Genomic DNA, 14731 nt, shown 5'->3' on the forward strand with positions numbered 1-14731 from the left:
TCCAGCGCGGCGCCTGCCCTGGCGATGCCTGCCTGAGACAGCGCGTGTGGCAGCAGTGAGTGGCCCTGTGGTCCTGGTGTGCGCGCGCATCACATCCGCCAGGGTCTTGATGGCATCAGTCAGCATGCGGCCACTCGCGGCAGTTGCTGCCCCGAACTCACGCACACTGGTCGCCAGCGACTCGATGGCCTCAGGCATGTGCCCCACCATGCTCATGAGCTCCGTGTGGCGCCGGTCCGAGTCGTCGGCCATCTTATCCAGCTTCCGCACCTCCTCCGAAGTGAAGGTGTCCGGACTGGAGTCGCGACTCTCCCGCTGGGGAGGAGGGGGCCGAACTAGGGGACCCTTGCCGCGTTGGTGACGGCGAGTGTGCCGAGCAGCAGCACTCCCCTCTGATCATTCCCCCCTTTGGGGGGAAGGCTGCGGGCCACGCGCACGGCTGCTGGGTGGCTGGACGCCACTGGTCCCAGAAGCTGCATTGCCCTGCGACAGTTCCTCCAGGCACTCGTCCAGTGAGGAGGTGTCAAGCATTTCCTCCTCTCCTGCGGGACGTGACTGTTCCCCCGAAGGTCCGGCTTGCTCCTCCTCCTCCTCCTGGTCGGAGGTGCTGTCACTGGCAGCTTCAGGGTCCTGGTCGTCACCAGCTGAAAGCAGGAATGCACAAGAGTAGCTTCAGAGTGAGGAGACGGCGTCAGCGAGGGACTTAGGACTGGTGGGATTCAGCGCATTGGTGGGACAGTGGCAAAGGAGGTAGCTCGGATGGGCCAGTGCGACGCGAGAGGGCCAAAAGGCGAGGTCCTTACCATTGCCGGGCAGTGGAGGGTCGGATACACCGCACGCTGTGGGGACAATCACACGGGCTCCCATGAGCACACACACGCGCTCCTCCAGCCGAGTGAGCTTCTGCAGCTTGGCCCGGCCACCCCTGGCACGGGCCTGGCGATTAAACGCTACTTTAGCCTGCAAGAGAAAGGACGGGCTGTAAGTGCGCAGTGAAGCCCTGATGTAGTGTGCACTGCCTCCCATGGTGGAATAGCTTGGACAGAGTGAAGCCCTGATGTAGTCTGCACTGCCTCCCATGGTGGAATAGCTTGGACAGAGTGAAGCCCTGATGTAGTGTGCACTGCTTCCCATGGTGGAATAGTTTGGACAGAGTGAAGCCCTGATGTAGTGTGCACTGCCTCCCATGGTGGAATAGCTTGGACAGAGTGAAGCCCTGATGTAGTGTGCACTGCCTCCCATGGTGGAATAGCTTGGACAGAGTGAAGCCCTGATGTACTGTGCACTGCCTCCCATGGTGGAATAGCTTGGCCAAAGTGTAGAGTGCCGAATGGCCATTTGATGCTCATGACTGTCCCAATGCTGCTGGCTGAGGGCTGGCCAATAGGACTTTCAGGTCCCTTTGCCCATCATGTCAGGTGTACATGCAAGAATGAGGAGGAGACTGGAAAGGCTACTCACCTTCACAATCCTGGTCAGATCGTTGTATTTCTTACGGCATTGTTTGTGGGTCCTGGGGGCCTCGCCGGTGAACGTCACCCTCTGGGCGATCTGCTTCCAGGCTTTGGTGTAGTCATGGTGGGTTGGATTCCTCCCACTCTCTGGAAACAAGATCTTGCGCCTCACCTCCAGAGCTGTGACCATTATGTCCAGATCACCCTCTGAGAAGCGCAGGGCACGCTGACGGGCCTTCTCTGGCGTTGCCATGACTCCCTGGGGCTGAGCAGCAGTGTTGAGGCCTCTTTGCAAGGCTGCAGTGTGCAGGGCGTGGCAGCAGACCAATTCGTCCCTCCCCCCTTTAAGAGCTGGTCGGCACCACGGGGTCTGCTGTCAGTGCAAAAATGACCGCACCCGTGCTGCGCCCCGCCTGGGCGCTATCCCTCTGGACCGCCGGCTTAGCGCCTAAAGGTAGGAGAGGAACGCCTCTTTTAGCGCTCCACCACTCTCTTAGGGCGAAGCCACTGAATTTCCGGCAACGGGGCGCTACTTTGGGGCGGGCGCTAACTTCGGGCGGGCGCTAAGGTTAGCGCCCCAAAACTGTCTATACTGAAAATCTAGCCCATAGAGTCATAACAGCACAGAACGAGGTCATCGAGTCTGTGTCGGCTCTCTGTGGAGAAATGCAATCAGACCCATTCCCCTGCTCTTTCCCCGTAGCAATGCAAGTTTATTTCCCTCAAGTGTCTATCCATTCTCCCCTTGAAAACATTGAGTGTCTCCGCTTCCACCACTTCCGTCGGCAGCGAATTCCAGGTCATTATCACTCGCTGTGTAAAAAAGCTTTTACTCACAACTCCACTGTATCTCTTGCACAAATCTTTAACTCTGTGTCCCCTAGTCCTTGTACCATCAACTAGTGGGAACCGCCTTTCCCAGTCAAGCCTATCCAAACCCGTCATTGTCTTGTACACCTCTATCAAATCACCCCTCAACATCCTTTGCTCCAATGAAAACAAATCCAGCTCCTCCAGCCTATCCTTGTAGCTGAAATCCCCCATCCCCGGAACCATTCTGGTAAATCTCCTCTGCACCCTCTCAAGGGCTATCACATCTTTCCTAAAGTGTGGTGACCAGAACTGCACGCAATACACCAGTTGTGTCCTAACCAGTGCTTTATAAAGTTAGCACTATACCAAACATGTTTGTGTTGAACAAGGGACAATCAAATTCTGCAAAGGGTACTGAAATAACAAAGAAGTCTCTCAGGAGGTACAATATCAACTGCACACACAATAGGGAGAGAACCGCCAGCTTTAAAAGGGGGCTGCCGATTCGCTGTCGCCCAAAGCCATGTTTTCCCAATAGGTGATATATTGAATTCCAGAAAAGAATGTTAACAATTAACTAATTTAAACAAGAGTACAAACGGATATTTTACTGACTGTCTGAACTGCTCTCTGAACTTGGCCTGGATCACTGCATAAATACACGTGTTTGAGCAGCAGCTCAACAGAAGAAGCATATATCCGGCTTCTTGAAAGATATAGAGAGGATCATTGTATCCTGTGTAACTGTAAGAGTTTGTGATACGGAAATATAAGTAATGAACACTAAAAGTCAACCACAAGAGTACAAAACTTCCGGATATCGTAAGAAGTAAAATTATGGACTTCCTTCGATTCTCCATCTCGGGATCATTCTCATCTTCACCACTTTTGTTACCCCGGAGAGCCCTGCGGACTCTATTGGCCACTAAAATAGATCTCACGGTGAGTGCGTTCAGCAGCAAAATCAAAATCAAGGGCACAAACGGTGTTAGAATATGGATAAGGAACGAAAATGCTTTCCACGGAGGCGTTGTGTAAAAGCTAGATTTGAAGTTACAGTACCAGGGTACATTGTTAGTGAAATACGCTGGTTCAAATGCAAAGTACCAGGGGATGTTCCGCAAACAGCTCAGCGCAAACACCGTTCCCACAACGCCACTTGCCGTTTGCTTGGTGCAATATTGGCTTATCAGCTTCTGACAGCAAATTGCCACGTATCGATCAAAGGTGAACGCGACTGTTAACCAGACAGAACTGTCTTTGGCAGCATGAACCAGCGCAGTTTTCAAAGCGCACACTGGGGTAATGGACAAGAAGCTGACTGGGAAATAAACTGCGATTATTCGATTCAACAACACGCTAGTGATGACGACCAGTAGATCCGCCACAGCCATTGCCACCAGGTAGCAGGGGATGCATTTGGAGAGCCCGCACTTCCCTCGGGATAGAATCGCAATCGCCATTATGTTACCTGTAAAAAATATGGAAAATTTGAAATCAATAAATGGTCAGACGCCCAGAAAAAGTATCAGTTGTGGGGGATTTTGTGCGAATATCAGCGGTTTCAAATTTGAATTGGGTGATAACGCAAAATGGGAAGTAACGCATTGGCTATCTGTTATATGCCCCGCCTGATATTCAGTTCAGTCTTGAACAATATTGACCAAGCCATACTGCCATAAACGAAAATCTACCCCAAGACCTTTGTCTGCATTCAGCAATGAATATTAATCTGTTTGCGTTCACCAATGCTTCCTAGTGACATCGATCTGCAAAACAAAATATTAATAGTTAACAATAAAGAGGCGTAATATGCAGCAACATTCAAAACTAATCATAATGCGGCATAGGAATTTACAGAAATCAATTTTAATACACGCGAAAATTAGACAAAAATGTAAGAGATTTCAAGCTAACTTAATAAAGAACAAATTCGAATCCGCCTATGCTGCAGTCGATCTCATACAATCAAAACGAATCAAGCACATATTAGAAAAGTAAGGAGTGACCATGCGAGATCAATAAATGGAATCAAAGAAAGAAAGAAAAACGATTTGCATTTCTATAGCGCCTTTCACAACATCAGGGCGTCCCAAAGCGCTTTACAGCCAATGAAGTGTTTTTGAAGTGTAGTCACTGTTGTAATGTAGGAAACGGGGCAGCGAATTTGCAGAAATCAAGCTCCCACATACAGTAATATGAGAATAAACAGATAGTCTGTTTTAGTGATGTTGATTGAGGGATAGATATTGGCCACGACACAGGGATAACTCCCCTGCTCATCTTCGAAATAGTGGCCATGGGAATTTTAAGGCCACCTGAGGGAACAGACGTTGGTTTAACGTCTCATCCAAAAGACGGCACCTCCAACAGTGCAGCACCCCTTCAGTACTGCACTGGGAGTATCAACCTAGATTTTTGTGCTCAAATCTCCAGAGAGGGTCTTGAACCAAAAACCTTCAAACTCAGAGGCGCGAATGCGACCAACTGAGCCATGGTTTACACTTTGAATAAAATAAAACATTGCACGAAATGTCGAAGTAAAAAAGAATGAATAACAATCACTGAGCCACAAGGAGAGGAGTGATGTTTCCCAGGGTAGACAGTGTTCTGTGAGTGAAACTGTGCGGATTCGGATTTGGATGCAGAAAGGATGCTCCACCTTGCAAGGAGCCAGAAATATAGTCATGACGAATATCCTCAGACACGTACTCAATACGTGTCTCCTTCCTGATTGATAAATCCGAGCGGAATAGGATGAGATGGGTTTAGGATTAGGACATTTCAAATTGGGAACAAATAAACTCAGAATAATGAGAGGAAAAGGGAGCCTTGAAGCATCAGAACATGGCCCTTTGACGTGAAGTCAAATGAACTATTCTAAGAATTGTTAGACGAAAAATTACCACGGTCCATCTAAATCCCCTCCTGTCATTCTGGTAGTCACATGCTGAAATTATAATGGAGATGTTGAGTTATCATACCAATCAATCCTTAGAAATAATTCTATAACAGACCCAGATATAAGGGGAGGGGAACGCCAGCGGAGGAGAGCTTTGAAAATCATAGGTCCACATCATCAGTTCGTCCCAAGCATGTTACACTGACCACATGTCATCATGTCTCAAAGTACTCATAAGCTGCATCCCAACGTGTTATTTTCTGAAAGAAATCTACCCAATTTGCTTTTAATGACTCAAGGCTATCTGCTTTCAACGTCTCCCTAGGGAGCCTGTTCGATAGCTTGACCACTCGATCACTTTGCAACAGATTAGTTTTGAAGTTACTTGCTGTCAATCACAGGCGGTGCAGAGGAACCAATAGAGTGTTATGTAGAATGCTGCGTGTGAAGCAAGCCACGACTGACATAAACAGTCAACGAGGGGGAATATCAAGGTCTGAGAAGAACCAATGCATGAGTAAAACATAGCTCAATTCAGAAAAGTAACTATTCAATTACTAATTAAATATTCTCAGGAATGAATGCAATATCAGAAAACGCAGTGCTTAATTTCAGAGGGAATCTTCCTGCGAGTAATGCATTGTTAGATAAAGTCAATAATTTTGGTGACATTCTGTTCTGCAAGCATGAATTAAAGCTGATTAACATATTAAGCATTGAGTAAATGAAGACAGTAATGTTTTGCACATTAGTTAATTATTAACTAAAGTTGAGTAACGAAGCTGATCTTGGGAACATTTCTTCGGAACACCGTGAATCAGGAAGGTGGCAGAAAAAGCAAGATTTCCGATACTCATTGATCCAAATGAAATAGTAGAAGCTTTGTGAAGAGATGCGTTTATCATTTTGCTGAAAATATATCCACTCAGTGGGATCATTTCCTGCTAAGTTTAAGCAACCCAGACAGAGACAAGGGGAACCCTTCATTCTGACTTTAAAGTTAAGGCAGCATTGCGGGTCTTTACTCCAAGATGGAATCAGTCACTTACCTGTGTGCTCAATTACTGAATTTACAAATATAAAGAAGACATATTTCTACTCATGCCACGTTAAAATTTCAGTTTGCAAGAAAGCGATTTTCACTATCTTCAAAGCCCAGTCATATTGCTTCCAATATCACTGCATTATCAGGAAGCACTGCTTTGAAATGCATTGGGCTGGTGTTTAAATTTACCTAAAATTGCATCTGTTCAGTGGCATTAATTCCTTTTTAGTGGCATGGCAGGAAATGGCTACTGAGCTGTGACTAAAATTGATTCAGTGCCATTGTAAAGAAATAGTCATGGGTTTGTTATGGTGTCTAGGCTTATTGCAGTGATTTGGTACTGAAAACTGATGTCAAAGAAGGATGCAGTGTCAATGAGGTGAGTGGGTTACTGCAGTTATCACAATAATACTCAGCGGTAGAAAATCATGTTGCCAGCTATGCAAAAACTGATGCTAGCACATCTTCCACCTCTTATACCCTCGGTACCATATTCAGTCTGGTTGACTGCAATTGATCTGAATATCTAACTGTGTGTATAACAGACTAGCCGATGCGATGCCGCCCGTTTTGTGCTGCGTCTCACGATGAATTTCTAGCACATGGTCAGAGATTCAGCTGTATTGAGTAATTCAAATTAATATCAGGCAGGACGTAAAACAGATAGCGATGCGATAATCTCCGTTTTGCTCTACCACCCACCACGAATTTCTACCACTCGGTGTACTAAGGGTAAAGAAGTAGAATGTTGTAGTTGCTATACTTGTTGCCTGAAAGCTGCTGGATAGTAAGTGTGTGTGGAAATTGGATGAGCACAAAATGCGACTGGGTCATGAAGGCATCCGCAGTCAAACTTCCGGCTCACTGATGTTACTCAGGCTCACACAGAAAAGTGAGCCACTTGACCCAGGGCTGATGGTGTCCATGGAAGGGCAGCAGCATGATATCGAGAAGGAACTATCCAGAAATTCAGGAATTTCCTAGACATTCGCCAAACTTTAAATAATTAGACTGCTGCCGATAGAATGCCAATTTGAATATTTCAAAATACATGGATACAATGACAGCAATATTAACGTTTTGCTGATAAAAACTCTAAGGCCCAATATACTCAATGGGCGCTGACTCCGGGCGAACCTCCCCACCATGATGCATGGTCAGAAAATCGCATCTAAGTACATGGGTTGAAAATGGCAACATGGAATCATGTAACATTAGGTTTCACTTTCTGTTGCGCTCATATTTTAATCAGCTGTCGTCCTTTCCACCAGACCGCAGCAGATAGATCTGGAGTTGTGAACTATTTTTATTTCAGTTAAACCTTTCAAAGGATATGGATTGGTGGCAGCTAAATGAATTAGAGTTACAGATTTCAAAGCAATGGCGTGATATTAGTGCTTTTCAGTTTAACTGTAAAATACGAATCGATTTTATTCACTTAATCAAAATGCAAGTAATAAAAACGTACAGAAACTATTTCATGAAATCACCATCTTGAATCTAATTCCTTATCTTACATTATTGGTGGATGGGCAGAAGCATGGCAGATGCAGTATAATGTGGATAAATGCGAGGTTAACCACTTTGGTGGCAAAAACATGAAGGCAGATTATTATATGAATGGCAATAGATTGGGAGAAGGGGAAGTGCAACGAGACCTGAGTGTCCTTGTGCACCAGTCGCTGAAGGTAAGCATGCAGGTGCAGGAGGCGGTTAAGAAGGCAAATGGTATGTTGGCCTTCGTTGTGAGAGGGTTCGAGTACAAGAACAAGGATGTCTTGCTGCAGTTGTACAGGGCATTGGTGAGACCACACCTTGAGTATTGTGTGCAGTTTTGATCGCCTTATCTGCGGAAGGATGTTCTTGCCATGGAGGGAGTGCAGTGAAGGTTCACCAGACCGATACCTGGGATGGCAGGAATGACATATGAGGAGAGATTGGGTCGATTGGGCTTATACTCGCTTGAGTTTAGAAGAATGAGAGGGGATCTCATTGAAACTTATAAAATTCAGCAGGACTGGACAGACTGGGTGCAGGAAGGATGTTCCCGATGGCCGGGGAGTCCAGAACCAGGGGTCACAGTCTAAGGATAAGGGGTAAGCCATTTAGGACAGAGATGAGGAGGAAGTTCTTCACCCAGAGAGTGGTGAACCTGTGGAATTCTGTACCACAGAAGGCAGTTGAGACCAATTCATTAAATATATTCAAGAAGAAGTTGTATATATTTCTTAAGGCTAAAGGGATCAAGGGAAATGTGGTGAAGGCAGGTACAGGGTACTGAATTTAGATGATCAACCATGATCTCATTGAATGGCAGAGCAGGCTCGAGGGGCCGAATGGCCTACTCCTGCTCCTATCTTCCATGTTTCTATGTTTCTATGGACGTTTACAAGTAAGGTTCTCAGATTTTAGAATTTGCACCTGTTCTGTTCCACATAATTGTCACTATTTACACCAGTCCAGTTTTAATTATGCGACCAAATACAATGCCTATGTCTAGATATGAGATTGCAAGACGCTAACAAAGCAGAACATCCTGAACCATTTGTCCATATTGGAGCAGCAACCAGCTTCATCAAGTCAATCACCTAAAATGAACAATATTATTACGATATGTTGGCGATTGAACGTAAATTGACCAAATAAAGATGACTAAAGCAGTTACACTGTAGCAAGCGCAGCAAGGCAAGCAGGTTTCCTTATGGAATATGGAGCAAGACCAATTAGCAGTTGAACACTTGTTGGTGTAATAAACAATCTGATAGTGTAATCACTTACCCAGAATACCGACCACTGCCAGAATAGGATAGCAAATGTCATACACCAGACCATTCGCTGGTTCATGCATTTTCCGTCAGAAACGTTGGCATCTGTTCATGTTGTACAACCCGGATCTGAAAGGTGCTTTCTGTATTATTCGAGGACTCTATAATATATGCTTGAGGGAAATCTCAAGTGACACAACTAGGAAACATCATTAGCGATATTAGTTACAGTTATTTGAACAAACAGACCGTGTTAGGTCATGTCATGTTTTATCCAGCGATGCAAACTTATCTATATCAATAATAACATCTATCTATTCATGTCCCCACATGTATATCTCCGTATAGAACTTTCCAAGTATGTGTGTATGCATGTATATATCTATGTCTAGAAAACATAGATAGAATCATAGAAAAATAGGAGCAGGAGTAGGTAATTAGACTTTCGAGCCTGCTCCGCTATTCAATATGATCATGGCTGATTCTCTATCTTAATACTATAATCCCACTCACTCCCCATACTCCTTGATGCCTTTTGTGTCTAGAAATCTATCTCCTTCTTAAAAAGATTCAGTGACTTGGCTTCCACAGCATTCTGTGGTAGAGAATTCCACAGGTTCAACACCCACTGAGTGAAGAAATTTCTCCTTACCTCAGTCCAAAATATCCTACCCCGTATCCTAAGACTGTGACACCTCGTTCTAGACCCCACAGCCAGGGGAAACATTCTCCCTCCATCCATCCTGTGTAGCCCTGTCAGAAATGTATACGTTTCAACGAGATCCCCTCTCATTCGTCTAAACTCTAGTGAACACAGGCCTAGTTGAACAAATCTCTACTCATACGACAATCCTGCCATCCCAGGAATCAATCTGGTGAACCTTCGTTGCACTCCCTCTATGCAAGTATATCCTTTCTTAGGTAAGGAGGCCAAACCTGCACACAGTACTCCAGGTGTGGGCTCACCAAAGCCCTGTATAACTGTAGTAAGCCATCCTTGCTCCTGTACTCAATTCCTCTTCTAATGAAGGCCAACATACCATTTGCCTTCCTAACTGCTTGCTGCACCTGCATGTTTGCTTTCAGTGACTGGTGTACAAGGACACCCAGGTCCCTCTGTACATCAACATTTCCCAAACTGTCACCATTCAAATAATATTATGGCCCAGAAAATCGAGTCTCCACAGGTGAGTGTGCATGGGGTACTCACCTGTAGTCCCAATTAAAGTGCCGGTTTCGTGCATGCACTGCACATGCTTGGGAAACTGGCACTTCCGTTCCCCTGAAAGAAGGGGTTCAGAGGTGGAACGCGTGTGCGGGAGAGGCAGCGCGTGCGAATTGAACTTACTTTTTTTTGCTTGTTTTCCCGGGAAGATAAGTCTCCAGAAGTTGGAAATATTAAAAGCAGTCGCAAGGCCTGCTTTTTACAAGGTAAGTGGTGAATTAATTAAAATTAAAACATTTTTTCCACAGATTTATTATTTTTAAATATTTTAAAGAAAGGAAAGTTTATTTTTAGCCCTGTTAGAAAATAAAATTAATTTTTTCAAAAATATAAATTATTGTTTAAAATATTTATTTCATGTAATTTATAGTTTGAGGATTTTGTTTTGTTTTGGGGCTTATATTATTTATAGATTTGACAGCTCTTCCTGTCAAACATATGAATGAAGCATTCCCTGCTTCCATTGGCTCTCCATGGCCCATGTGATCCCAGGGAATGCATCGAACTAACTGCGCCCCTGGGATATGCAAGCATTGCGCGCCAGCATTTGGAGGAGGCCAGGATCACAATTCCACGGTGGCCCACAGCTCAATGGCCGGCGTGCAAGACAAGTGCAGGTTGGAGGCTTGCACCTGCAGGAAGCCCCGGACCCGAATTTCTGTGCCAATATATTATACGTTGCTGGGTCAAAATCCTGGAACTCCCTGCCAAATTGCACTGTGGGAGCACCTTCACGACAAGGACTGCAGCGGTTCAAGATGGCGGCTCACCACCACCTTCTCAAGGGCAATTTGAGATGGGCAATAAATGCTGGCCTTTTCAGCGAATAAATAAACAAAGCTATAGATGTGGGTGTGCTTGCATGAAAGTGATGGTTTCAGATAGCCTCGTGTGCCCAGTGTAACTGTGTTCGGGTATGTGCATAATCCATCCAAAGCAGACACTCCATGTCTGAGAGCGGGCTCTGCTCAAGGTTAAGCAGCCCTGCCAAGGTTACACACCTTCGACCTTAGCTTGAGCGGGCCACGGACCATTTTAACAGAGTCAGGGCAAACTAAGTATAAGTTTCTGGATCAGCAGAGCAGAATGACAACTAGTTGTAGGACGTTTCGGCATAATAATACGTCTGAATGTGTGGGATATACTTTTTAAATTCAACACAGGCACAAAATCGATGGAATTGATGGAAATATAATGGTAAACGTAGGTACAAATATAAAGTAAACAGTCCTGCTACAACTGTAGAGAGCGCCATTGAGACCACACCGAGAGTACTGCGGACAGTTTTGGTCTCCTTATTTAAGGAGGGATGTACTTGCATTGGAGGCAGTTCAGAGAAGGTTCACGAGGTTGATTCCAGGAATGGAAGGGTTGTCTTATGAGGAAAGGTTGAGCAGGTTGGGCCGATACTCATTGGAGTTTAGAAGAATGAGAAGGCATCATATTGAAACATATAAGATTCTGAGGGGTTGGGACAGGGTAAATGCTGAGAGGATGTTTCCCCTCGTCAGGGAATCTAGAACGAGGGGGCATAGTCACAGAATGACAGGTCGCCCATTTAAGATGGGGATGAGGAGGGATTTATTCTCCCAGAGGGTCGTGAATATTTGGAATTCTTTACCCCCAGAGAGCTGTGGAAGCAGAGTCATTGAATGTATTCAAGGCTGAGGCAGACAGATTTTTGAGCAGCAGGGGAGTCAAGGGTTATGGGGAGCGGGCAGGACAGTGGAGTTGAGGCCAAAATCGACTCAGTCATGATCTCATTAAATGGCCTACTCCTGGTCCTATTTCTTTAGTTCTTATGGCACTTGTTTTCCTATATAAGTAAATAATGATCCTGAAATTGCTGTATCCCTGATGGCGTATTCTCAGTGTATGCCATTGTAATTCATTTGAAAGACCCGACAACACACGGGTTTCCGCACGATGTTGCAAATGTTTGGAATCCGGGATTGCGATATCTCAAGGTACGCCTTGACAGATCATCAGAATTGCATCGAAACTAAGCATTGCCGGCGCCACAGAGTTGGTCTATTTGCCCAACAACTGCCCAACAATTGCCCACAAAGCTCTTACAGCTGGCAAATGCAGGCGTAGGACCTGCTGTCATGAGTGTAAGTGTATAGATAAGCCTTAAATTAAACATTTAAAAATCAGAAATTATGCAATTACAATTTAAATAAGTTTATGCCGATATTGGTCTGAATTAAGTAATATTTAAAAATATTTATCAACAAATTAAATTGGTGCAAGGAAGGGACTTATGAATAAAAATATATATCAGTACATTTATGTTTATGTACATTGTTTAATTATTTGGGGATTCCGTTGCATATAATTAGGGGATTTCATTCATAAATAATTGCAATGGAATCCTCCTTTGTGATTGGAGGAACTGGCCCACGTGCTCACAGGGGCGCTTCTGAATCGCCTATGCCCCTGGGATTCACGGATCTTTATGCTGCCCTACGCCTGGAGGCCCGAGACCGCAACTCTATGCTGCCGGTAGATTCATAAAGGTTACAAGTGTCGGAGGCGTACTCAGGAAGAACGCCTCTGACCGCAATTTCCAGCCCAATATTGAAGGGGAGGAGCTAACGGTGGAACCCGAGAGCGGAGCAGAGGAGATCGGCTGTGCAAGACATGAGAAAGGATTGGAGTCAAAGGGGTGTTTAAGTTCGCCAATCAGCCGCCCGATTTGCATTCCGCCTGCTTTTATTCTCCATTGACCTGATTGGAACTTCACTTCCGTTAAATCCACCTTCTGCTTGTCTGTCCCAAAGGGTCCGTTGGAGAAAAAGTATTGCATGACTTCAAGGACAGAAGCACGACTGATGTACAGTAATTATCTGACGCCTTGCCTTGGCAAACACTTCATCCCCCAGCAATGGTGTATGCAGCGCATTACCAGCAGGATTCTGTGCTGCGCTGGCCTGTTAGAGATCAACATTGATAAATAGTAAAGGTGACCATTTTGGGCTAAATTATTACTTAAAGTCATGTTTTTCCTTTTCTTCTGGAGTTTATAACCGTTTATATTGAAAGACTGGCGATGTATATGTATAACAGGTCGTATGCAGCATATATCTAGGCCGGTTTGCACATGTTTACCTTTACAATCGCTTTATCACTCAAAACTGGAGACTCAAATGTCGTTGTTTTGAGGGAATTTTGCATCTTTCGTGTCAGGTTGTCTCTAAAACACCGCTGTTTTTCTGTACAGCTCGACACCACAGACGACAGGATAGAGACTGAATGTAGGGAGAGGGTTATCGAGGAGGCGATATAATGGCCTATTAGTCTACATTTAAAGCAGGACCCTTGTACAGTGTATTAGGTGTGTTCAGCTATAACGTGTGTTTCTCATGCGGCAAAGGAGCCTTTGTAATCTCGGCTCTTGGGCGTGTGACGATCTTCAGGTTTGTTTAATCTTAATTAACTGCAAGTGACTGACTCCCTGTCCAACAAATTACCCTTGGCATAGAGGCATGTGTCTGTAATATTGTTAAATATCACTTATTTTATTGCTAGGGTGCTGGAATACAAGAGTGAGGAGGTCTTGCTACAATTGTACAGGGCCTTGGTGAGACCACACCTGGAGTACTGTGCACAGTTTTGGCCTCCTTATCCAAGGAAGGATATACTTGCCTTGGAGGCGGTGAGTGCAATGAGGCTTCATTAGAATGATTTATGGGATGAGAGGGGTGTCCTATGAGGAGAGATTGTGCAGGTTGGGTCTATACTCTCTGGAGTTTAGAAGAATAAGAGGTGATCTCATTGAAACATACAAGATGGCGAGGGGGATTAACAGGGTAGATGCTGAGAGGCTGTTTCCCCTGGCTGGAGAGTCAAGAACTAGGGGGCATAGTCTCAGGATAAGGGCTCGGCCATTTAATACTGAGATAAGGAATAATTTCTTCACTCAGAGGGTTGTGAATCTCTGGAATTCTCTGCCCCAGAGGGCTGTGGATGCTGAGTTTTTGAGTATATTCAAGACTGAGACAGATAGATTTTTGGACTCTAGGGGAATCAAGGGATATGCAGATCGGGCAGTAAAGTGCAGTTGAGGTCGATGATCAGACATGATCTTATTGAATGGCGGAGCAGGCTCCAAGGGCTGCATGGCTTACTCCTGCTCTTATTTCTTAAGTTCTTGGCCTAGAAATTCAGTCTGGACACTTTTGAGGCGCTAAAGTCGGGCGTTCGCTAAAGTTAGTGCCCGCCGGAAAGTGTAGGCCACATCGCCGAAATTCAGTAGAGTTGGCCAAGAGTTTGGCCGAGCACTGAAACTGGTGTTGCAATGCTCTCTTCAGGCGCTAAGCCGGCGATGCGGCCTGATAACGCCGAGGCCGGGCGCAGCGCAGGTGCGGTCATGTTTTGATTGACAGCAGACACCCTGATGCCGGCCAGCTCTTAAAGGGGGAAGGGTCGACTTTGACTGCTGCCACGCCCTGCATACTGGAGCCCTGCAGCTAGGCCTCAACACTGCTGGTGGGCCAAAATAGCACCTGGAGCCATGGAGAGGGC

General features: G+C 45.4%; 1 protein-coding gene across 1 annotated transcript; it reads right to left on the minus strand.

The window, feature by feature from the left end:
* Window positions 1–2833: 2833 nt before the first annotated feature.
* Window positions 2834–9062, minus strand: LOC147109924 (tachykinin-like peptides receptor 86C). The gene is made up of 2 exons (XM_086002426.1): window positions 8993–9062; window positions 2834–3738 (listed from the first exon to the last, which is right to left on the minus strand). The coding sequence occupies exons 1-2, from the start codon at window positions 9060–9062 to the stop codon at window positions 2834–2836; spliced, it is 975 nt and encodes a 324-aa protein (XP_085858552.1).
* Window positions 9063–14731: the final 5669 nt, after the last annotated feature.

This window comes from Somniosus microcephalus, chromosome 12 (genome assembly GCF_052327205.1).
Source record: "Somniosus microcephalus isolate GS21.2 chromosome 12, FLI_Smic_1.0, whole genome shotgun sequence".
Lineage (NCBI taxonomy): Eukaryota > Metazoa > Chordata > Chondrichthyes > Squaliformes > Somniosidae > Somniosus > Somniosus microcephalus.